At 35.8% G+C, this 25,144-nt stretch overlaps 1 protein-coding gene and 1 pseudogene across 4 annotated transcripts in view; both read right to left on the reverse strand.

The window, feature by feature from the left end:
* The window catches only part of LOC128171010 (uncharacterized), a 555,905-nt gene that overhangs the window by 204,250 nt on the left and 326,511 nt on the right, over nucleotides 1-25,144 (reverse strand). For all 4 annotated transcript variants that reach the window (XM_052836772.1, XM_052836773.1, XM_052836774.1 and 1 more), the window contains one exon: nucleotides 14,089-15,030. In XM_052836772.1, the coding sequence (XP_052692732.1) occupies nucleotides 14,089-15,030 (942 nt within the window). The remainder of the gene's footprint in view (nucleotides 1-14,088; nucleotides 15,031-25,144) is intronic.
* Nucleotides 1-25,144, reverse strand: part of LOC128171013 (uncharacterized) — a 136,583-nt pseudogene that overhangs the window by 51,219 nt on the left and 60,220 nt on the right.

Here is a 25,144-nt window from a genome sequence, read left to right on the forward strand (position 1 = left end):
ATGTTTGTTGTCTGTAATTGTCTGGTGTTATATGTTTGTTGTTTGTGATTGTCTGGTGTTATATGTTTGTTGTTTGTGATTGTCTGGTGTTATATGTTTGTTGTCTGTAATTGTCTGGTGTTATATTTATTGTCTGTAATTGTCTGGTGTTATATGTTTGTTTTCTGTAATCACAGCCCCTGTCTGTTGGACACCCAGTGATACGGGTTGTGAGAGGACCAGTGGTGTCAGAAGTGTCTGTTTTCACCAACCATGTCCAACACGTGGTCAGACTCTACAATTCTCCAGGTAAGTGACCAACTTTTACAGAAATGACTTTTGCAGTAGTTTTTCTCTGTTGAATAAAGGGCTTTTGACCTTTGAATGAGAGAAAATCATCAACATGTAGACATGTTTAGTCAGTTATACATATCTACAGGTGTGGATGGTAAGACAGTAGACATGTTCAATTTGGTGGATATTCAGAACGAGGTCAATCTGGAACTAGCAGTGAAGATCTCCACGGATGTCCAGAACTCAGAGAGGGAATTCTTCACCGACCTCAACGGATTCCAGGTACGGGGAACTCAGCACATTTCAAAACCACTCACAAAGTCACCATCTTGTTCTTGTGATAAACGAAGAAAAGTGACGATTTGCATTGATATATGCGCATGCTTAAGATAAGAGTACAGCTTCAAGAGTAAGAATAAGGCAAAATCTATTTTCATAATTCTAGCCCTTTTTTAGATCAAAGATGAATTTAGAATTGGTCCTCTTTTGTATTATGTTTGATTACATATGATAAAACACAATTTTGGTGTAATTTGATGGTGTTTGGTTACAGATGATAAAACACAAAGTGTTTGACAAGCTTCCAATACAGGCCAATGTTTATCCATTGCCAGCAATGGCATTCATTGAGGACGACAAAACTCGCTTCAGCGTCCTGACGGCTCAATCTCTGGGCGTGGCCAGCCTAGAAACAGGTGTGTACAAAAGTCGTATCTAATACAGGTGTGAACAAAAGTCTTATCTAATACAGGTGTGTACAAACGTATTATCTAATACAGGTGTGTAAAAACGTCTTAACTAATACAGTTTTGTACAAAAGTCGTATCTAATACAGGTGTGTACAAACGTCTTACCTAATACAGGTGTGTACAAACGTCTTATCTAAATACAGGTGTGTACAAACGTCTTATCTAATACAGGTGTGTACAGACGTCTTATCTAATACAGGTGTGTACAAATGTCTTATCTAATACAGGTGTGTACAAACGTCTTATCTAATACAAGTGTGTATAAACGTCTTATTTTATACAAGTGTGTACAAACGTCTTACCTAATACAGGTGTGTACAAACGTCTTACCTAATACAGGTTTGTACAAACGTCTTACCTAATACAGGTGTGTAAAAATGTCGTATCTTATACAGGTGTTTACAATAAATGATCTGTAATAAAGGTCGTACACAAAAGTAGCCATTAATATAGGTTTCTTTAATTTACTAGTAAGCTTTAGAGATATATGTGTACAAAAGATGCCACTTATACAGTTATATTCTTAGGAAGCTATAAAACCCGCTTTATACATGAGAAACAAATCAAGAAATACAAAATGAAAATTGAATACAAAGTGTCCCTGAGTAAAAGGTTATATTGAGTTCATTGTATAATACATGTGTGATGCTTTGACAGGTGAGATCCAGGTGATGTTGGACCGCACACTGAACCAGGACGACATGAGGGGCCTAGGTCAGGGGGTCAGGGACAACAAAGTGACCCCAAACAGGTTCAGGCTGCTGTTTGAGAGGAGAAGCACACCGCCAGTAAGTGTATCTGTGTAGTACATCTCCTTTAAGTGTATCTGTGTAGCACACTTCCTGTAATATCGCTACTGTAGCACATCTCCTCTAGGTGTATCTACTGTAGCACATCTCCTCTAAGTATATCTACTGTAGCACATCTCTAAGTGTATCTACTATAGCACATCTCCTCTAAGTATGTCTTCTGTAGCACATCTCTAAGTGTATATACTGTAGCACATCTTCTCTAAGTTTATCTACTGTAGCACATCTCCTTTAAGTGTATCTAGTGTAGCACATCTTCACTAAGTGTATCTACTGTAGCACATCTCCTTTAAGTGTATCTATTGTAGCACATCTCCTTAAAGTGTATCTGCTGTAGCACATCTCCTCTAAGTGTATCTAATGTAGCACGTATTCTCTAAGTGTACCGAGTGTAGCACATCTCCTCTAGGTGTATCTACTGTAGCACATCTTCTCTAAGTGTATCTAGTGTAGCACATCTCCTCTAAGTGTATCTACTGTAGCACATCTCCTCTAAGTGTATCTACTGTAGCACATCTCTTCTAAGTGTATCTAGTTTAGCACATCTCCTCTAAGTGTATATACTGTAACACATCTGCTACAACTGTATCTACTGTAGCACATTTCCTCTAAGTGTATGGAGGGTATCACATCTCCTCTAAGTGTATCTACTGTAGCACATCTCCTCTAAGTGTCTCTACTGTAGCACATCTCCTCTAAGTGTATCTACTGTAGCGCATCTCCTCTAAGTGTATCTAGTGTAGCACATCTCCTCTAAGTGTCTCTACTGTAGCACATCTCCTCTAGGTGTTTCTACTGTAGGACATCTCCTCTAAGTGTATCTAGTGTAGCACATCTCCTCTAAGTGTATCTACTGTAGCACATCTCCTCTAAGTGTATCTAGTGAAGCACAACTCCTCTAAGTGTATCTAGTGTAGCACATCTCTAAGTGTATCTAGTGTAGCACATCTCCTCTAAGTGTCTCTATTGTAGCACATCTCCTCTTAGTGTATCTACTGTAGCACATCTACTCTAAGTATATCTACTGTAGCACATCTCCTCTAAGTGTATCTACTGTAGCACATCTCCTCTTAGTGTATCTACTGTAGCACATCTACTCTAAGTATATCTACTGTAGCACATCTCCTCTAAGTGTATCTACTGTAGCACATCTCCTCTAGGTGTATCTACTGTAGGACATCTCCTCTTAGTGTATCTACTGTAGCACATCTCCTCTAAGTGTATCTACTGTAGCACATCTCCTTTAAGTGTATATACTGTAGCACATCTCAACTAAGTGTATCTACTGTAGCAAATCTCCTCTAAGTGTCTAGTGCAGCACATCTCCCCTAAGTGTATTTAGTGTAGCACATCTCCTCTAAGTGTATCTAGTGTAGCACATCTCCTCTTAGTGTATCTACTGTAGCACATCTCAACTAAGTGTATCTACTGTAGCACATCTCCTCTAAGTGTCTAGTGCAGCACATCTCCTCTAAGTGTATCTACTGTAGCACATCTCCTCTAAGTGTATCTACTGTAGCACATCTCCTCTAAATGTTTCTACTGTACTGTAGCACATCTCCTCTAAGTGTATCTAGTGCAGCACATCTCCTCTCAGTGTATCTGCACATCTCCTGTAAGTGTATCTACTGTAGCACATCTCCTCTAAGTCTATCTAGTGTAGCACAACTCCTCTAAGTGTATCTAGTGTAACACATCTCCTCTAAGTGTATCTAGTGTAGCACATCTCCTTTAAGTGTATCAAGTGTAGCACATCTCCTCTAAGTGTCTTGTGTAGCATACATCTTGTAATTAGGTAGTATAGCACTACCCTGTAAGTGTCTCTAGTGATTTTTATTCTGTTTGACTTTATTTCAGGTTATAAAATTGACGATACAATAAATTACACTTATAACAAAGTTATTCCGTATAATTGTATACTCTATATCTGTATACTTCGTTATTCCGTATAATTGTACACTCTGTATCTGTATACTTCGTTATTCCGTATAATTGTATACTTTGTATCTGTATACTTCGTTATTCCGTGTAATTGTATACTCTGTATCTGTATACTTCGTTATTCCGTATAATTGTATACTCTATATCTGTATACTTTGTTATTCCGTATAACTGTATACTCTATATCTGTATACTTCGTTATTCCATATAATTGTATACTCTGTATCTGTATACTTCGTTATTCCGTGTAATTGTATACTCTGTATCTGTATACTTCGTTATTCCGTGTAATTGTATACTCTGTATCTGTATACTTCGTTATTCCGTATAATTGTATACTCTGTATCTGTATACTTCGTTTTTCCGTATAATTGTATACTCTATATCTGTATACTTCGTTATTCCATATAATTGTATACTCTATATCTGTATACTTCGTTATTCCATATAATTGTATACTCTGTATCTGTATACTTCGTTATTCCGTATAATTGTATACTCTGTATCTGTATACTTCGTTATTCCGTATAATTGTATACTCTATATCTGTATACTTCGTTATTCCGTATAATTGTATACTCTATATCTGTATACTTCGTTATTCCGTATAATTGTATACTCTGTATCTGTATACTTCGTTATGCCGTATAATTGTATACTCTATATCTGTATACTTTGTTATTCCATATAATTGTACACTCTGTATATGTATGCTTCGTTATTCCGTATAATTGTACACTCTGTATCTGTATACATCGTTATTCCGTATAATTGTATACTCTGTATCTGTATACTTCGTTTTTCCATATAATTGTATACTCTATATCTGTATACTTCGTTATTCCGTATAATTGTATACTCTATATCTGTATACTTCGTTATTCTGTATAATTGTATACTCTATATCTGTATACTTCGTTATTCTGTATAATTGTATACTCTGTATCTGTATACTTAGTTATACTTTCAATGTCATTGCCCTTGACTTTGTTATAGGTGTCCTTCACTGTATTCTGTTATTGTAGACTGAATATACGTATTTTGTGTATATCTGCATACTATGCATTTGTATACTGTTCACATGTATACTGTAAATTTGTTTTCTGCATATTTGCCTACCTTGCATTTGTATAATCTATATTTGTATCTTTTCTCTAGATTAAAGCCAAGTTATCAGGATTTCCTTCTATGTTTGCTCATGTGGCATATCTACACTTAGTTCATAAAATCCAAAAGATTCCACAAAAGAGCTCTACAGAAGTACCACCATTACTGTCCCACAGTTCCTTCTTGTCATTGCCACTTCCGTGCGATGTGTACTTGTTGAACTTGAGATCTCTACAGAAGAGCTATGACGGGGACATCAAAAGGGGAGACGACTCCGCCCTGCTGCTTCACAGGTTTGGGGTGGACTGTGGGATACCAAGCTCAGGGTTACAGTGTAAAGACACACAGGGCAAGGTCAGTAGTCATAGAGATCAGGGTTACAGTGTAAAGACACACAAGGCAAGGTCAGTAGTCACAGGGATCAGGGTTACAGTGTAAAGACACACATGACAAGGTCAGTAGTCACAGGGATCAGAGTAACAGTGTAAAGACACACAGGGCAAGGTCAGTAGTCGTGGAGATAAGGATTACAGTGTAAAGACACACAGGGCAAGGTCAGTAGTCACGGAGATCAGGGTTACAGTGTAAAGACACACAGGGCAAGGTCAGAAGACACAGAGGCTAGGATTACAGTGTAAAGACACACAGGGCAAGGTCAATAGATCAGGATTACAGAGTAAAGACACACAGCACAAGGTCAGTAGTCACAGAGATCAGGGTTACAGTGTAAAGACACACAGGGCAAGGTCAGTAGTCGCAGGGATCAGGATTACAGTGTAAAGACACACAGGACAAGGTCAGTAGTCATAGAGATCAGGATTACAGTGTAAAGACACACAGGACAAGGTCAGTAGTCATAGAGATCAGGGTTACAGTGTAAAGACACACAGGACAAGGTCATTAGTCACAGAGACCAAGGTTACAGTGTAAAGACACACAGGGCAAGGCCAATAGTCACAGAAATAAGCTGCCCATCAAAGTTTATATATTTGAAAGCATTTGGAAAGAGTTCAGGGAGTTAATAGAGATACCTTCACTGGCTCATGATGGAGTTATCTTCCTTTGCTTGTTCATGTGTAGTAATATAAATCATTGAATATAACGTAATTAAGAAGTTGTATGATCAAAAGAGTTATGCAAGTAATTTAACATTTGGAATAAAAACAGTTTTTGAACTTTCAAAGTATAGAAGTAGACATTTTGATAGTAAAGTAATAATTAGCTACCCAATGTCACTGGTAAGCAGTGTATTTAAAATGATTTTGGTATAAATACCGGATTGTGATTTTAGCCATTAAAGGTTGAATATGCAAAAGTTGGAATAGGAGATGTGAGTTGATAGCTTTTAAAGCTGTTTTTGTATTGTTTAAATGCTTACAGGAGAGTTTCTGTTTGCCCCTTGGGCTGGGGGATAGGAGGCTGTTATTGTTGGTTTGTTTTTATAAACACGCATACTAGCCACCTTGTTTTAGTTAATCTATGAAACCATATACTGGTCCACATAAAACCTATCTTGAAAGTTAACAAATATGGGAATAGTATTGTCTATTAGCATGATTTGTGTATTAAACCTTTTCGATATTAGGTCATGCACTCTATTATGATCTTCAAGTTTTTCATGAAAATTATAGGTTTCATAGTTCTTTTAGGCAGAGAAGTCGTCATTATTACAATATTATATGTACTTTATTTTATAGAGGTTCGGCAATACGATAGGATTTTTAAAATTTTACTTTTAATTTTTTATAGATTTTGTTTCCCCTTGTACTAAATAATGATTGTAATAATGTATATATGCTTAATTCTTCACAGGTAAAATTACGTGATCTATTCAATGATGCTCTGGGTGTGAGAGAAATTCAAAGAACGTCCTTGACCTTGCTCCACGACAAAGGTCCCACTTCTCTTGACCTTGATTTGACCTTGAGCCCTATGGAAATATACGGTTTTAAGGTCAAATGGTGAATATGTGAATTTTTCTACTGATACTTAAATTATGTTCAGGATAATTCGTGCGGTAGGTACTAGAGTTAAACCAAAGGATTAATGTAGTACATGATATAAGTGGCCTTGATGTGTGGCTTGTATATGTGATGGAGAGAACGAAATGTTAAAGACAAACCAAAGATAATTGTTTACTTTGAGGTAATCATTGTTTCAGGGATCGTTTGTCTGTAGACCTTGGAAGTCACCGTTTATTACAATTTTACATTTGTGTGATTTTGTTTTGTTACCACAGTGATTAATTCAGACTGCAATATAACAAGTTACCCGTGTATTGTCAAACAATTTAAACAATAATTGTATTGTTGGTTTGATTATTTTAATCCATGTTCATATCAAATATATTTTACAATTTTAAAGATTTATTCCCCTTTTTAGCTCACTTGAGCTGAAAGCTCAAGTGTGCTTTTCTGGTCACTTTTTTGTCCTGCTTGCATCTCTCCGTCTGTCTGTCTGTCTGTATGTCTCTCCGTCTTTAAACTTTTTACATTTTCGACTTCTTCTCCAGAACCACTGGCCAAATTTCAACACAATTTGGCACAAATCATCCTTAGGTGAAGGGGATTCAAGTTTTTTTTTTTTTTAAAGTGAAGGGTCACGCCATCTTTAAAAGGGAGATTTCTAAGAATGATAAACACTTGGTTGGAATTTTCAAAAAATCTTCTCAAATACCATTGACCAGAAATGATGTATTTTGCATGAAAGCATTCTCAGGTAGGGTAGATATAGGTTTGTTCAATTCATGATCCCCGGGGGTACAATGGGGCCACAATTGGGATTGAATTTTTACAAAGGAATATATAGAGAAACACATTTAAAAATCTTTTTCTCAAGAACCAATTGATCAGAAAAACTGTAACTTGTTTGGAAGCATCCTCAGGTAGTGTAAATTGAAGTTTGTTCAAACCATGACCCTAAGGGGTAAATGGGGCCGCAATTGGGAGTCAAAATTTTAGATAGGATTATATAGAGAAAATAATTTAAAAATCTTCTTCTCAAGAACGAATTTGCCAGAAAATCTGGAACTTGTGTGGAAGAATCCTCGGGGGTGTAAATTCCCGTTTGTAGAGAACATGATCCCCGGGGGTATGGTGGGAACACAGTTGGGGGTCGAATTTTTACATAAGAATATATAGAGAAAAAAATTAAAAATCTTCTCAGAACCAATTGGCCAGAAAATCTGAAACTTGTGTGAAAGCATCATCAGGTATTGTAGATTGAAGTTTGTTCAAACCATTATCTCCGGTGGTACGGGGGGGGGCATAATCAGGGGGGGGGGGGTTGAATTTTTGCATGGGAATAAATAGAGAAAATATTTTAATAGTCGTCGTCCTGATATTTTCGATACTTCATTAAGTTGATTTTATTATATCTAGTGTTGCTCAGGTGAGCGAGGTGGCCCATGGGCCTCTTGTTATTAATAAATATTTAAGTAATTGATGAATAAATAAAATCATTCCTTAATATCAGGATAGAATATATTGTAATATAAACAAAATGACTTAGATAATACAGGGAACTGTGCAATATTTTTTAGTATATTAGCCAGAGAAGTGAACTGACAACATTCCTGTCAAAGGTGGAATAACGCACTTGGAACACGTCACTCAAGTTAACTAAATTATTTGATTATGATAATGATAAGTAGACTATAAATAAGTTAAATAAGCGAAACATTTGCAGTTTGTGGATAAAAAAATAATATCTAAAAGATTCAAATCAGTAAGTAACAACAAAAGCCCCTGCGGGATTCTAACTCGGGATGTACGGTTCACAAGCCATATACTTTATCCACCTTGTCCACTGGAGTAAGTTGCCGTTGATGAAGTTCTATTTAATAAAACTAAATGTCGTGTTGATCAGAGGTCAGTCATTTTGTGATGATGTGATATTCCACCTTAAGATGTAGCTATAACTAATATTATAGCACAGATAAGTTTTGATTAATTGTCTCCTAGATTAGTTAATATAGTTTATTAGCCAGGGAAGTGAAATGGCAACATTTCTGTTTAAAATATAACTCAGTACTATAACAGATATAAGTTTTGACCCATTGTCTCCTTGATTAAGTTAACTAAACGTTTAACTTGTTTAATTAATTTTGTATGATTAATTAAAAATGTTGACATTACTATTATTTTGTTGACCATTACATCAAATTTAAACATGTTTGTCTTTTCTTTCATATTGATATTTATTGTTATGACAGTTGTTAATTATTACTAAATGTACCTTGTAATTAAAATTAAGATATCTAATGAAACTTAACAGTTGTCTTTTGTCTGTAACTAAACACTTATCATGGTTTCTCATGTTTATATTTATATTCGTGTTTTTTTAAAAAGTTTTGATCAATATCAAATATAAACATTACTTCATTTAAGTTACAACATGCAAGCTTATAAATCATGATCATATCATATTAATAACATGTGCATACTCAAATGTTTTTCGTTAAATATTGGATTGTTAAAGTAAGGTATATACTTATAATAAAACAAGTTGTTATATGTATGTAATGATTGTATAAAGAAATGAAAATGTACACTCATACCACTGAGATATTTTGAGAGAAAGAAAGAGATGTAATAGGTTTTATATAGTACATGTATTAAGGAAGAACATAATTGTTAATTTATATGTAGCTAAATTATATTGAGGGAGAAAGGGAGCAAATGTGTACGTGATTTTATTCGATAAATGCGTCATGTAATGAAATAAAAACCTAAATAAATCAGGGCTTTTATCCTTTATTATACGTATCTTGACTTCACATACATCTATTACAATACTTGAGTAATTGTAATATCTTCTCTATGTAGATAACACAAGAATATCCACACAGTGTTATGATACTTGAGTAATTGTGATATCTTCTCTATGTAGATAACACAAGAATATCCACACAGTGTTAAAATGCTTGAGTAATTTTGATATCTTCTCTAATATGTTGTAAACACAAGAATATCCACACAGTGTTAAAATACTTGAGTAATTGTGATTTCTTCTCTATGTAGATAACACAAGGATATCCCACGGTGTTACAATGCTTGAGTAATTGTGATATCTTTGTTGGGTGTCAATGTAATAGACTAGCACTAACTAGTGGGTTAACCCTTTAGCTCAGTAGGTAGAGCGTTGGTTTTTAAACTGAAGGATCCCGAGTTCAAGTCTAGTTGTGGTCCTTCCTCCTCTTCTATTGCATTGGCACCCAACAAAATCACCCACGTGGAGATATTAATAGAGTCTCGTGTGAGATTTCTTAGTGATATAGAAATATCAAAAGAAAAGGGGGAATAATGTAATAGTGTGCATAAAAAGATTCAGTACTGCCGCGCTCCTACCAGACTAGCCAGTGGGTTTGTGGTCCTTCCTCTTCTACGGTATTATACATCAACGCCATATTGAAGATCCCGACGGCACTACATCTTACATTGTATATAAGGGATAATATATCCAAGAAAGTAACACTATGTCATTTTTTTATCAGTTTTTACAAAAAAAACCCCTGTTTTCTAAAGTCCATGTTGTCACAGTACGACCTGCAGTCTGTGGTTTGCGCATGTGCGATGGTATAACAGCACAACGCAGGAAAACGTTCCACAATGATCGAGGAATTTCGAAATATATGTGCCTGGATTTCAGTCTGTTTTGCTTCATCTTTCATTGGATATTGCTTACCAGTGAAGTAGGTGTCATAGTATTTTTGCTCAAAACACGATTCTGAAAATCATTTGGTCCAACGTTTCGTGTTTGTGTGAATGGAATACCTAGATGTAGTGATGCGTGAATATTGCTATCAGCGTAATACATAAGGAGTGTTGTGATAATCACATAAGGTGCGTGATAGAATGTACCGGTAGATGCGTTAAAGTGTGTTGTTATACTTTCATGTTAAATACTGAAATCTGATTGGTTAAGACGCAGTTCATAATCCGTTCTATTAACCTCAGCGTTAGCAACGCACTTAGCAACGGGTAACATTACAAATTGTTACATGCACGAAAATTATGCGCGTACGGTTCGCTGTAGAATTCACGTTATTCCTATAAAAAGCAGTAAAATCTTCTTAAAAATTAAGACATCCAGTATAACAAAAAAAATAGTGCCTGTTTGGGAGGATAACAGTTGAAATCCGCTTCGCGTCGGTTGATAATGGTTTTCTCGGGGTGTCAATTGCAACTGTTACCCTCCCAAACAGGCACTATTTATATATGATTGCGTGTTACGGTATATGTGTTAAAGTGTGTGATTGTGTGTAACGGAAGATGTGATAAAGTAAGTGATTGTGTGTAACGGAAGAAGTGGTATAGTGTGTGATTGCGTGCAACGGTTTATCTGTTAAAGTGTATGTATATGCGTTTAAGTGCATGACTGTGTGTAACAGAATGCGTTAAAGTGCGGCGTGATTGCAAGAAACGGTATGTGCAATTACCTGAATGCTTTGAACATATGTTAAAATACCTGGTTGTGTGTAATAATGTATGCGTTAAAGCGGCTGATTGCAAGTAACGGTTTTTTTTTGTTAAACTGTATGATTTCGCGTAACGGAATTTGTGTTAAAATGTGTGATTGTGTGACGATATATGTGAATTAAAGTGCGTGATTGTGTGTAACGGTATATGTGTTAAAGTGTCTGATTGTGTGCAACAGTTATTGTGTTAAGGTGTAATGGTATATGTAGTAAAGTACCCGATTTCGTGTAATGGTATATGTAGTAAAGTGTTTGATTGCGTGTAACGGTATGTGAGTTAAAGTGATTGCCAGTATCGGTATTTTTGTTAAATTGTTTGATTGTGTGTAAACATATATGTGTGACTGTATGTAGTGGAATATGTGTTTTAGTGTGTGATTGCATGTATTTAACGTGTGTGATTGCGTGTAACGGTATATATGTGTTAAAGTGCGTGATTGCAACAAACGGTTATGAGCCAAGTGTGCGATTGTGTGTAACAGTATATGCGGTTTAAGTGTTTGATTGTGCGTAACGGTATGTGCATTAAAGTATGTTTATGCATTTAAGTGATTGAATGTATATACCGGTAGATGTGTTAAAGTACGTGATTGCGTGTAGAAGTGTATGCATAAATTGCGTGATTGTGTGTGATGGTATATGCGGTTAAAGTGCATTATTTTATGTAACGTTACATGTGTGTGCGGTTATATTACACAAATGCAGGGTAACAGTTTAAACGTAAAATTCCTCATTCCGTGTAACATTACATGTGTTTTTATATAATTAGTGCCTGTTTGGGGGGATGTCAAATTCACCTGTTTCCATCTAAACTGACACTATTTATTTTATTATAGTGAATGTCGAACCGTCGAACCGTACGCGTATAATTTACGTGCATGTAACAATTGGTTGTGTTACCCGTTGTCAGGTCTGTTGCTAATGCTGAGAGTAAAAGAACGGATTATCAACTGCGTCTTGACCAATCAGATTTCAGTATTCAACATGAAAGGCAACAGGTAACACAACGAATTGTTACATGTGTGTTAATTATGCGCGTACGGTTCGCCGTAGTATTCACTTCATTTCGATATAAAAGCAGCAATTTTTTTTAAAATTAAGACATTCAGTATAATAAAATAAATAGTGCCTGTTAGGGAAGGTAACTGTTGAAATTGACACCCCTTCGCGTTGATTGACATGGATGTCTCGGGTGTCAATTTCAACAGTTCCCCTCCCAAACAGGCACTATTTATATAATAGTGAAGTTTATATTACAAAATTTATTGCACGAACATTTACACTTATGGATTAATCTTCAGCTTATAACAGATATGTTATCAAAATAACAGTTTTTATAATAATACCCAGAATTAAACCTATCAGTCAAAATGAAATACTTCAAACAACTTTGAGTACTTGGATGGAAAATTTATTTTGTAATTTCATGTTGACTAGTCTCTATTAACATCTAACTATAGTGAATCCAAAAGGAGATTGGTTTGTCAGTTATTTAGTTCGCCCCAATGAATAATTGTCTTGTTCTTGTAAATAAAGTTACTGTATCATATTCTTCTTTTTTGTACCAAATATTACAGTACTGTCTTACTAAGAAAAAAGACAAAACTATGAATAAATATCACATTTATTGAGTTCTATCTACAGCTTGCTACAACTCACCAAAAAGCATTGTTTATAAGTATTATGAATTTAATGGAAAGCGTAAATACAAAGAAAAAATCAAATTGTTGAAGAAAAACATCAGTACACTTTAACTTAGTTACAATGATGTTCAATATCTATTTACATAAACATGAGTTTTCTATTTACCTGACCACTATAAAGAAATGTGCTAAATCCACCAATAACATACATATTTAGGGCATTTTTTTAAATCTTATATATTTACTGATATTCAATTAACTTTCATAGAAAAACATGTCAGGGGTCAACAACCAGTTCTGATATGAAACTATCTAAAATATATTACAAAAAGGGGAATAACTCTTTATTCGTTTGTAATTGATGAAGTCAAATTTGAGTTACTCCCCTTTGAATATGATGTTTAATCAATAAACAAAATTTATTCTGTGCAAAAAGGAAAAATAAAAAATCAACAGATATAAGCCCCAATTTTAAGTAACATCTTTTTCCCATCACTAAATTACAGGGTATTATAAAAGCATTCAAATGAATTAAATACATACTGTCAGATGAGAATTTACTACACTCATACTAAGATATAATTGATAAGCCATGTAAGGGAGTATAAAATCTAATTACTGTAGAGTGTATGTACACATAAATAATCAAAATATAAATCCAAGTTATATGCACATCTCTGATATATGTACAATTGATCTACAAGACAACAACTACCTATCTTAAAAACTGTAAAACTTAAAAGGTCAAACTGATTACATTGACACATGCTTTAATATTTACCTAATTAGCATGATTAATTAAACCAATTTAATTAACTTATACAAAATAACTAATTACAAGTACATCTGTTCCCAAAAATAATTACAATGACCTTTTATTCTAATTAACTTAATACAATGACATGTGACTGTACATCTAATTAATGAAATAGATACATCTAACCCTGTAACAATGAGTTGTTTATATTGACAAACAATCACACAGATAAACATGTCTTACATGTATCTTATTGACTGATAATTAACACGGACTGTGTGTCTTAGTTATCTATATCTAATTAATGTGAATGATAATGAGTCAGACTTACCTGTCAGAGCGTCCTGTCTGGTGATATACCTGTAAATAACCACCGTGTTGTTGTCCCCTGATCCGACCCAGAGACGGTGAGTGTTGACATCATAACTCAGGCTCCATGGTGAGAATCTCCCTGATGGTCTTATCAGTAGATGTGACAGGAACTGACCGTCCCTGTCTAACATCTGTACTGTGTTGGTTGTATCATCACACACCAGGATGTGTGACAGCGCGTCAGTACAGATTCCACGTGGCCATAGTTTTGATCCTGATGGATGTCCTGTGTAGGAGAAACGATGTCTTCCTCCACGCTCTGTCACTACAGCACTGAATAAGTCAGACACCACGACTTCCCCATTGTTGTTCTCTGTTATATAGTTAGGTTCTCTATACAGTCCCAGTCCTGTGTTGTTGTTCTGTATGGTTTGTGTGAGTTGTCCACTCTGGTTGTACCGGGTTACCTTGCCTGTCTTTGTATTATCGTTATACATCCCGACCAGTAGATCCCCAGTGGACGGGGACCAGTACACACACCGTGGTTCCCATGTATAGTCGGTTCTCTCTATAAATGTGGTGGTTGTTTTCATATCCTTTGACAGTTTGTTGATGTTATAATCCTCATCTATATAAATCAGTTCACTCTCACTGTTCACTGTGTGTAATCCTTTACCATCAAATAAACCACCACTCCATGAATCCTCCACACGATGTAGAGGGACACCTGTTCTGTCTGTCAACAATAGATTGTTTCTCCAATCACTGACCCAGACCCGGTCTGATGTCACACAGGAAATATGATAACAACAATAAACACCTGTCACTGTGAGAGAGGGAAGTAACTCGGGGGGAGACATCAGTTTCAGCAAACACTGGTTTCCTTGCTGTGGTTTTTCTGTCCCTGTGGTTGGGATTTCACTCAGTGACTCCATCACATCAGCAGTGGCTGGATTCAGATCTTCAAACATCAGACACAAACAGTCAGATGGAACACATTGATTACAAACATCACATCTTGTATAATGATTGTCACGGCAATGTTTGTCTGTTGTAATGTATCAATTATCATTATCAATTAATAATAAACATATAAACATGTATTTAATTAAATCATTCATTCATTTATTACTGAAAAACATATACATATATTTGATGAGTCAATTATTCAACAGACATGTAATGTATTTATATTTGAGTATGTGATGTTGAATGTTTATAAATAAATATGTACTTACATTATATTGACAAATGATAAAGATCACATCCAATATATGTCTGACTTGTAACTACATATTATATAATTTACAATGATAATGACTCAGACTTACCTGTCAGAGCGTCCTGTCTGGTGATATACCTGTAAATAACCACCGTGTTGTTGTCCACTGATCCAACCCAGAGACGGTGAGTGTTGACATCATAACTCAGGCCCCACGGTGAGAATATCCCTGATGGTCTTATCAGTAGATGTGACAGGAACTGACCGTCCCTGTCTATCATCTGTACTGTTTTGGTTGTATAATCACACACCAGGATGTGTGACAGCGCGTCAGTACAGATTCCATGTGGCCATAGACCTGATCCTGATGGATGTCCTGTGTAGGAGAAACGATGTCTTCCTCCACGCTCTGTCACCACTACAGCACCAGACATAGGGGTTATAGAGTCAGACACCACGACATCCCCATTGTTGTTCTCTGTTATATAGATAGGTGATCTATACAGTCCCATACCTGTGTTGTTGTTCTGTATCGTTTGTGTGAGTTGTCCACTCTGGTTGTACCGGGTTACCTTGCCTGTATCTGTATCATCGTTATACATCCCGACCAGTAGATCCCCAGTGGACGGGGACCAGTACACACACCGTGGTCCCCATGTAGAGTCTGTTGTCTCTATAAATGTGGTGGTTGTTTTCATATCCTTTGACAGTTTTTTGATGTTATAATTCCTATCTATATAAATCAGTTCACTCTCACTGTTCACTGTGTGTAATCCATCACCTACATATAAATCACTATCTGAATCCTCCACACGATGTAGAGGGACACCTGTTGTGTCTGTCAACATGAGATTGTTTCTATAATCACTGACCCAGACCCGGTCTGATGTCACACAGGAAATGTGATCACAACGATAAACACCTGTCAGTGTGAGAGATTGATGGAACTCAGCACCAGACGTCAGTTTCAGCAGACACTGGTTTCCTACGCGTCGGTTTCCTCTCTCTGTGATTTGGATTGCACTCAGTGACTCCATCACATCCTTCTTGTTGAGTGACTCAGTCATGGAGAGCTGGCTGGTGTGGAGTGTAAGATGTATCTGGGGGAGGGCTGTCTTTGTGGAGGAGAGGAATTGTAGTGCACTGAATGTGAATGCTGGCTGTACATATCTGAGTTCATATTCCTGAAGGCTGACAATATGTCTGCTCATTTCTTTCATCTGTTTTAAACATCTGTGTTTAAAATCAAAGTCACAAAACACATTTTTCATGAAATCTTTTCTCACTATATTAATGCGATTCTTCAGTGTCTGGGCCTTTGTTAACATCTCTGATTGATAGAGGGAGAATTCTGTGCGACAGGTTTTGAAATCAGTTTTGATTCGTGGCAGGAGAACAGGTCTGTAAAAGAGAGCTTCACTTCTGATGGTGTGAATGGTTCCTCTGTATTGTTGTTGCTTTGTTTTATAAGCGGTTTGTATATCCAGAATTGTGTGCTTTCTTTGTCCACAGAGAAAACTTCTTACAGGGAGTTTGTGTGATTTATGTCCAAACCAAGAACCACACACAGGAACTTGACAAGGTTCACAGTACTTTGTATAAACATGGCTAGGATGTCTCACACAGATCTCTTGTGTTGGGATGTAGTTGATTTTATCACGGTGTGACACAACATCATGGTCTATTGTTTTGAGATCTTTTACATGGTTCTCTTTACACTGGGGACACAGATCACATGGACACGATACACAATGGTACTCTGTGTCCCCCGGACACTTAGAACACTTATGTGCTCTATATGTGGAGCTTGCTGTGTCCATGTCTATATCTTTGAATCACAACCTGTTAAATAAAAATAAAGTGTTTTAGAATTATGTCAACCACATTCGTTCAAAATTATTTTATAATTAATTTATACAATATCATTACATGCATTATATAATATCATTTTGAGTAAAAGGAATATATCACAGACTTTATTTTGAAATAACAATATATTTTGATTCATAGATAACTAATGGTCTATTATCATCAGATAATCAAAACACTTGACCAGAAGATAATTTTTTTTTTGGTTAAAACTTTGAAAATTTTCTTTTTGACATTTTCTGCTAAACATTGGTGACTTTCTCCCTCTCTCTTGTTTCTCTATTTGTATCATCCTTTCACTGCTAAACATATATCTCCCTCTTTCTCCCTCTCTCTCTTTCTATAAAATCACTTTAACTTTCTCTCACTCTCTCTCTCTCTCTCTCTCAACAAAATATGTACTTTCTGTCTCTTTCTGTCTCTATTTCTCCTTCCTGATCAACATGTACTCTTGCTCTCTTTGTCTCACTATCTCTGACCTTATATTCATTAATCATTCCCTCTCTCTCTCTCTCTCTCTCTCTCTCTCTCTCTCTCTCTCTCTCTCTCTGTAACATTATTCACTGTTTAACATGTACTCTTACTCTTTCTCTCATACTCTCTCTTTTTCTCTCTCCAAAATATGTCATTTCTTTTTTTCTTTCTATCTGATTCTCTGATATTCTTTGATCTTGATCTCTCTCTCTCTCTCTCTCTCTCCTTAATATGTACTTTCTCTTTATTCTCTATCTCTCTCTCATTCCACTTTCTGATCAACATGTACTCTTGCTCTCTTAGTATCTCTATCTCTGACATTCTTCATTACTCTCTCTATCTCTCTCTCTCTCTTGCTCTCTGTCCTTAATAGGTACTTTCTGTTTCTCTATCTCTCTCTCATTCCACTTTCTGATCAACATGTACTCTTAGTCTCTCTATCTCTCTATCTGACATTATTCATTAAACTCTCTCTCTCTCTCTCTCTCTCTCTGTGTAACAGTCACTGTTTAACATGTACTCTTACTCTTTCTCTCACTCTACCACTATCTCTCTCCAAAATATGTACTTTCTCTTTCTCTTTTTTTCTAATGCCCTTTCCTGAACAACATGTATATTGCTATCTTTGTCTTACTATCTCTTACATTCTTCATTAAGCTTTTTATCTTTCTCTCTCTCTCTCTTTCTTTCTCTCCATAATATGTACTTTCTCTTTGTTTCTCTTTCTATCTCTCTCTTTCAGTTTTCTGATCAACATGTACTTTTTCTCTCTTTGTCTCACTATCTCTGACATTCTTCATCTCTCTCTCTCTCTCTCTCTCTCTCTCTCTCTCTCTCTCTCTCTTAGATATTTAGTATTTTCAGACATTCTCAAGGAAATACACATGCTCTGTCTCCCAGTCCTACCCACATATATGCCAGCTTTCTGTGTCTATTTCTCTATCATACAGATGTATGTTCACCCTCTCTCTCCTCTATCTCTCTCTCTCATTTGTTTAACATGTACTCTTGCTCTTTTTCTCCCACTCTCTGCCTCTCTCTCCAAAATATGTACTTTCCCCCTCTCTCTTTCATTCACTTTTCTAGCGAACACGTACTCTTGCTCTCTCTATCTCTGTTATTCTTCATTAAACATTATCTCTCTCTCTCTCAAATATTTACTATTTTCAGACATTCTCTGCTAAGGAAATAGAAGTGTTCTTTATTCCAGTCTTTCCATCATGTATTCCCCGCCTTTGGGGTATTATTTCCCTCTCAATGAGACGTATGTACATACCCCCCCTCTCTCTCTCTCTATCTCTCTCTATCTCTCTTTTTTTCTGCTAAACATGTACTCTTTGTTTTCTTTGTTCCTTTCTCCAACATAACAATGACTTAGTTTTAAGTTTGTTTTAGAGAAGTAGGCTTACCCAAAATTTGCATTATGTCTGATCCTATTGTAACTTTTTTGTGAAATGTGACACTATATAAACTGAGCTCTTATTTACAATGGATAATTTATAAACTACATGTAAATTGCAGTTTTGTCTTTACCCCAGGTAGAGAACAGACTTTAACTGTTTGTCCAACTAATATGAACTCTCTCTCTCTCCTCTCTCTCTCTCTCTCTCTCTCTCTCTCTCTCTCTCTCTCTCAGCTAAACTCTTGTACTCTTGCTGCTTTTACTTTTTTAATATATGTAAAATGGGGACTTTCCAAATATGAGGTGATTTATATTAACTACTGGCCTATAATATATTATCGGCTATCCCCCTCACCCTGGCTGATTGTTTCAATCTCTCCCAAGAAGATAATTAAATATCCCTCCCCTGACATTACCACTAGGATATGCTATTCTTGTTTACAGATCAACCATCAAATGGGGATGAGGGCAATAGTTATATTGTCAGTACCTTGGTAAGAAATTGATGCAGTCCTCGACCTAGGCCTTCGGGCAAAAGATCTTACCCTAGGACTAACACAATGACTACTGCCCTCATACCCATTTAAAAGATGAATACTATAATGTCTATGAATGACACACGACAACGAACTTGTGATAGCAATGGGTCTCCTGAATGACTCAGGTGACCTAAAAATACAGAGTTTAGCTACACAAACATAGGGATATTACATGAATACTATATAGCTACACAAACATAGTGATATTACATGAATACTATACCACATAAACTCTTTCTTTGCTCCATCAGTCCACTCTTTATTGATACACAAGGAACCTGTAAAGATACCTCAAACTATTATACTGTTATTTTCTTAATACATGTTCAAGTTGCAAAACCTATTGTCTTTTTTTAATAAGTTTACGAGATTGATGCAGAGCAAAATCAATACCACATAAAAACCCTATGTTGAAGACAAGCTAATACAGTGAAGATGAGTTAATACAGTGAAGTCTCCGATTCCCGGTGTCATATAATATTTTGATATCGCGAAATATTGAACCCGGGTTCAATATATTATGCGATATTATGAACCCGGGTTCAAAATATCGCTGCGATATATTGAACCCCCCCATAAAATATTGAACCCCGGGTTCATAATATCGCGGCCATAATATTTTGAACCCCCTCTTCAATAGCAATGAAAAAAAGAGGGGGGTTCAAAATATCATGGCCATAATATTTTGATCCTCCTCTCCAATGGGAATTGGAACAAGAGGCCCATGGGCCACATCGCTCACCTGAACAGCAGTTCCTTGTAACATTACATTTCGTAGCATATGCTTTTTCTATTTTAAACATTGAACCCCTTTCTGGGGACCCAGTTATGGTCCGAGGTTTATGGTTGGCTTGAACAACATAAACAGTAACATAGGAATGAAAATGTGTAGCACTGCGGTAGGACCGCACGTACACAACCTGAAAAACTGAACGTAGCAGAGTTCCACTTCAAGAGAAATAACTCTCAGACTGTACAGAACATCAAGAAAGATAACTCTTGGTTCCACTACATTAGAGTTTACACAATTTGAGGATCCTTGCATAATAATCTCACAAACTGTAGCATTATAGTTCTCGAGAAAAACTTTTTAAAAATATTTTCAATATATCTTTCTATGTTAAACTTTGAACCCCTCTTGGGGCCACAGTATTAGTCCAGGGCTAAAGTTTTAATTATTTGGAATCTACATTATTTAAGGATGCTTGCATAGTTATCTCACAAGCTGAAGCATTATAGTTCCCTAGAAAAAGATTTTTCAACATTTTCCCTCTATATTTCTATGCTAAACTTTGAACACCTCTTGGGGCCCCAGTATTAGATTGAGGTCACAGCTTTTATAATTTCGAATCTACACTATTTGAGGGTGCTTACGTAGTTATCTGACAAATTGATGCATTGTAGTTCTCGAAAAGAAGATTTTTAAACATTTTCCATATATACCGGTACTTCTACATTTAACTTTAAACCCATCTTGGGTCCCTAGTATTAGTCCAGGGGTCACTATTTTAAAACTGTCGAACCTTCATTATCCAAGGTTGTATGCATGATAGTAATCTCACAAATTGAGGCATTGTAGTTCTCGAGAAGAAGATATTTTAACGTTACCTTTATATTTCTATAATAAACTTTGACCCCATCTTGGGGCCCCAGTATTGGTCCGGGGGTCACGATTTTACCAATTAGGAATCTTCATGAGCGAAGGCATAGAAATTCCACAAACTAAAACATTGTAGTTCTTGAGAAGAAAATTTTTAAACTTTTCCTTTATGTTTTTTAAAATGTTTAAATTTTGAACCCCTCTTGGTGCCCATCAATTGTCCGGGAGTTACAATTTTTTGAATCTACATTATTTAAGGATGTACATGTATGCATAGTAATATCCCAAACAGTTGCACTATAGTTCTTGAGAAGAAGATTTTAAAACATTTTCCTATATATATGTTAAAATCTAAACCCCTACTGGGGCCCCACTTTTTTGTTCAGGGGTCACGATTTTTACAATCTTCACTATATATACAACCGTTTGTGTATGTATTGGCATTTTTGGTGAAGTGGTTTTTGAGAAGAAAATTTTTAAACATTTTTCATATGTAGTTCTATGTTAAACTTTGAACCCCGCCTGGGGCCCCAGTTTTGGTCCGAGGGTCACGATTGTTACAATTTAGAATCTTCACTATATATACAAGCTTTTGTGTAAATATTGGCATTTCTGGTGCAGTGGTTCTTGAGAAGAAGATTTTTTAAACATTTTCCTAAGGTATATCTATGTTAAATTTGAACCCCGCCTGGGGCCCCAGTTTTGGTCCGAGGGTCACGATTGTTACAATTTAGAATCTTCACTATGTATACAAGCTTATGTGTAAATATTGGCATTTCTGGTGCAGTGGTTCTTGAGAAGAAGATTTTTTAAAAATTTTCCTATGTATTTCTATGTTAAACTTTGAACCCCGCCTGGGGCCCCAGTTTTGGTCCGAGGGTCACGATTGTTACAATTTAGAATCTTCACTATATATACAAGTTTTTGTGTAAATATTGGCATTTCTGGTGCAGTGGTTCTTGAGAAGAAGATTTTTTAAACATTTTCCTATGTATTTCTATGTTAAACTTTGAACCCCGCCTGGGGCCCCAGTTTTGGTCCGAGGGTCACGATTTTTACAATTTAGAATCTTCACTATATATACAAGCTTTTGTGTAAATATTGGCATTTCTGGTGCAGTGGTTCTTGAGAAGAAGATTTTTAAAGACATGCACCCTATACTTACTGTTTCGCAATTATCTCCCTTTTGAAAAGGGCTATGCCCTTTATTTTTACAATTCCAATGGGAATTGGAAAAAGGTAGGGGGTTCAATATATCGCAGCCATAATATTTTGAACCCCCTCTCCAATACCAATGAAAAATAAAGGGGGGTTCATAATATCGCGGCCATAATATTTTTAACCCCCTCTTCAATAGCAATGAAAAATAGAGGGGGGTTCAAAATATCGCGGCCATATATAATATTTTGAACCCCCTATCCAATAGGAATTGGAAAAAGGTAGGGGGTTCAATATATCACGGCCATAATATTTTGAACCCCCTCTCCAATACCAATGAAAAATAGAGGGGGGTTCAAAATATCGCGGCCATAATATTTTGAACCCCCTTTCCAATGGGAATTGGAAAAAGGTAGGGGGTTCAAAATATCACGGCCATAATATTTTGAACCCCCTCTCCAATACCAATGAAAAATAGAGGGGGGTTCAAAATATCGCGGCCATAAAATATTGAACCTGGGTTCAATATTTTATGGGGGGGTTCAATATATCGCAGCGATATTTTGAACCCGGGTTCAATATATCGCGGGGTTCAAAATATTATATGACACCGGTCGTCTCTGATTCCCAGACACTCCTATAAGTTTCATGTCGCACTGTAAAGAAGCAGAAAAAACTTTATAAATACACTGATCACTAACAATGGGCCTTTCTGTATTTGATCAGCAAAAAAATATTTGAAGGTAAACATTTAAAGTCCAAGGAACGAATTAGGAATCAACATGATCAAGCGCTTTTGAGATGGAGATTTTCACAGGTCTTTGACATACTACTTTCACTATTTAGCGGTTGATGTAAAAGTTATGGTCGATTTTTAATAGCTGAAAAATATTGCACATGCATTCACTTATATGTCAACAATTGTTCATAACAATAAGTGCTGAATTAAATTTACAATTATCAATAAATCAAACTGAAGGAGTTGCCAAATTGCAGTGTACAATTCACCCCCCCCCTTTTTCCGTTCTTTTGTACAAGGATTGAATTCTTATATGAACTTGACCCTCGATATTTGAACTTGAAATTAATATTTCTTTTTTAAAGAACACCTAACAAAGTGTTACAACCTTTTGTCAGATATTTTTGAAAGTCTGAAACTCTGCCTGCCATTTGACTCCAGACCATGTTTTAGACTACGCCTCCGAATAAAAATTCCAGCTCCAGTTAAACTCTGTAGAACTTTGCGAAAATTCATGGGATTGTTTCTCACACCTAAATCTAATTGCCCTACAAATTTGAAACGAAATGAACCATATTGAAGAAAGTTATCCACTCCAGCGGCATCAAACCATCGTCCCGAGAAACGAAATTTCAACGCTTCGATCTTTGTATCTAATAAATTCATGCTCAAATTTCACTAAATATCTGTTTTTACATTTCTTCCAGTTTGTTTATTTACCGACTTGGCTGAAATACATGACTGGCCTTAATTCAGTTAAGATTTTCCTACTTGTAATCCACAAATGCATGACAGTTAATAGATTTCTAAGCACATGCATTTCAAATCAACAGGAGAATGTGCATCAGTTGAGCCGACGTGACATTCCACACCTTCAAATACCCGCTGGCGACCAGAGTTTGACCTGGCTTGTTTTTTTTCTTAGTCAACGCTATACGGCCACATTGTTTACAAACAGCACTGATTTTATTAATAAACTGATGAACAAATACTGTTCTCTCAACCAATAACTATAGGCGCCTATCTATTCTAAAGGTTTCACAACATTGGGTATCAACTTCAGATGGACGGAAGAACGCTCCATTTCTTCTTTCTATCATCATCCAAATTGTCTACACAATTCAACAAATTTTACCTTCTATCAAGTAGCAAGCGAAATATCGTAGTGGCTACACTCTCACCTACAAATCTTGGGGTTCTCGGTTCGATACCCCATTGCAGAAATATTTATTTTTTTCGAATATTGATTTTTCTCTAATTACTCAAAAAACATTGTGTGGTTAACATAGGAATACCGGTAGATGTGCATATTTGCAGGAAGTCCTTATCTGATGATGTTATTTGCAAGTTATTCTCTTTATCAGATTTAACCTAATATTATGAAACTTGTGGCAATTCCCTTGAGTCACTTCTCACATATATTTGAAAACAACCATCGCTGATATTGAAAATTGATTTTTTCTTGGTAAATGGATGAAATGTAACATTCTTATTCACAAAAAGGCATGCCGCTATACATGTGATTTCTTGTTTTCATGAAACAATAAGCCTATAATCATATTTAGTGAATATCTTATCTATTTTGGGTTCTAGTCTCCTTTTAACTTTGCTAAAATAGTAAGACCTACAAGTGTGATGTCTGCTCTTAATTAAAATGAAATTCAAACACACCCGGGTACCTTGGGACAGATGAGAATTCCATGAAAAATGTTCAAATTTTACATGTTTCTCTACATTTTTGATGCATATATACAATAAAAGGGTAAACATTTGTTGTTTCTTGATCATTTCAAGAGTAATTATTATAGCAGATGTTATTTCAAGGTCAAATGTACATTTACATATCCAACATGTAATGGTAATAAAGTCGGTAATGGAGACAATTGGAAAGAGGGGGTGGCTTTTTGAATTCTGTAAATATATCTAAAATATAACTTTTGGGTAGGAGGAAAAAACTTGAATTGTTTGACATATATATTTTGATAACTGCATTTGTCTACATGTGAATTTTATTTGAAAGAAAAATATGCTGTTTAAAAAAAATTGGGTTATATAAGTCAGGTTGCTTAATG

The sequence above is a fragment of the Crassostrea angulata genome, chromosome 2 (assembly GCF_025612915.1).
Source record: "Crassostrea angulata isolate pt1a10 chromosome 2, ASM2561291v2, whole genome shotgun sequence".
NCBI classification, from domain to species: Eukaryota; Metazoa; Mollusca; class Bivalvia; order Ostreida; family Ostreidae; genus Magallana; species Magallana angulata.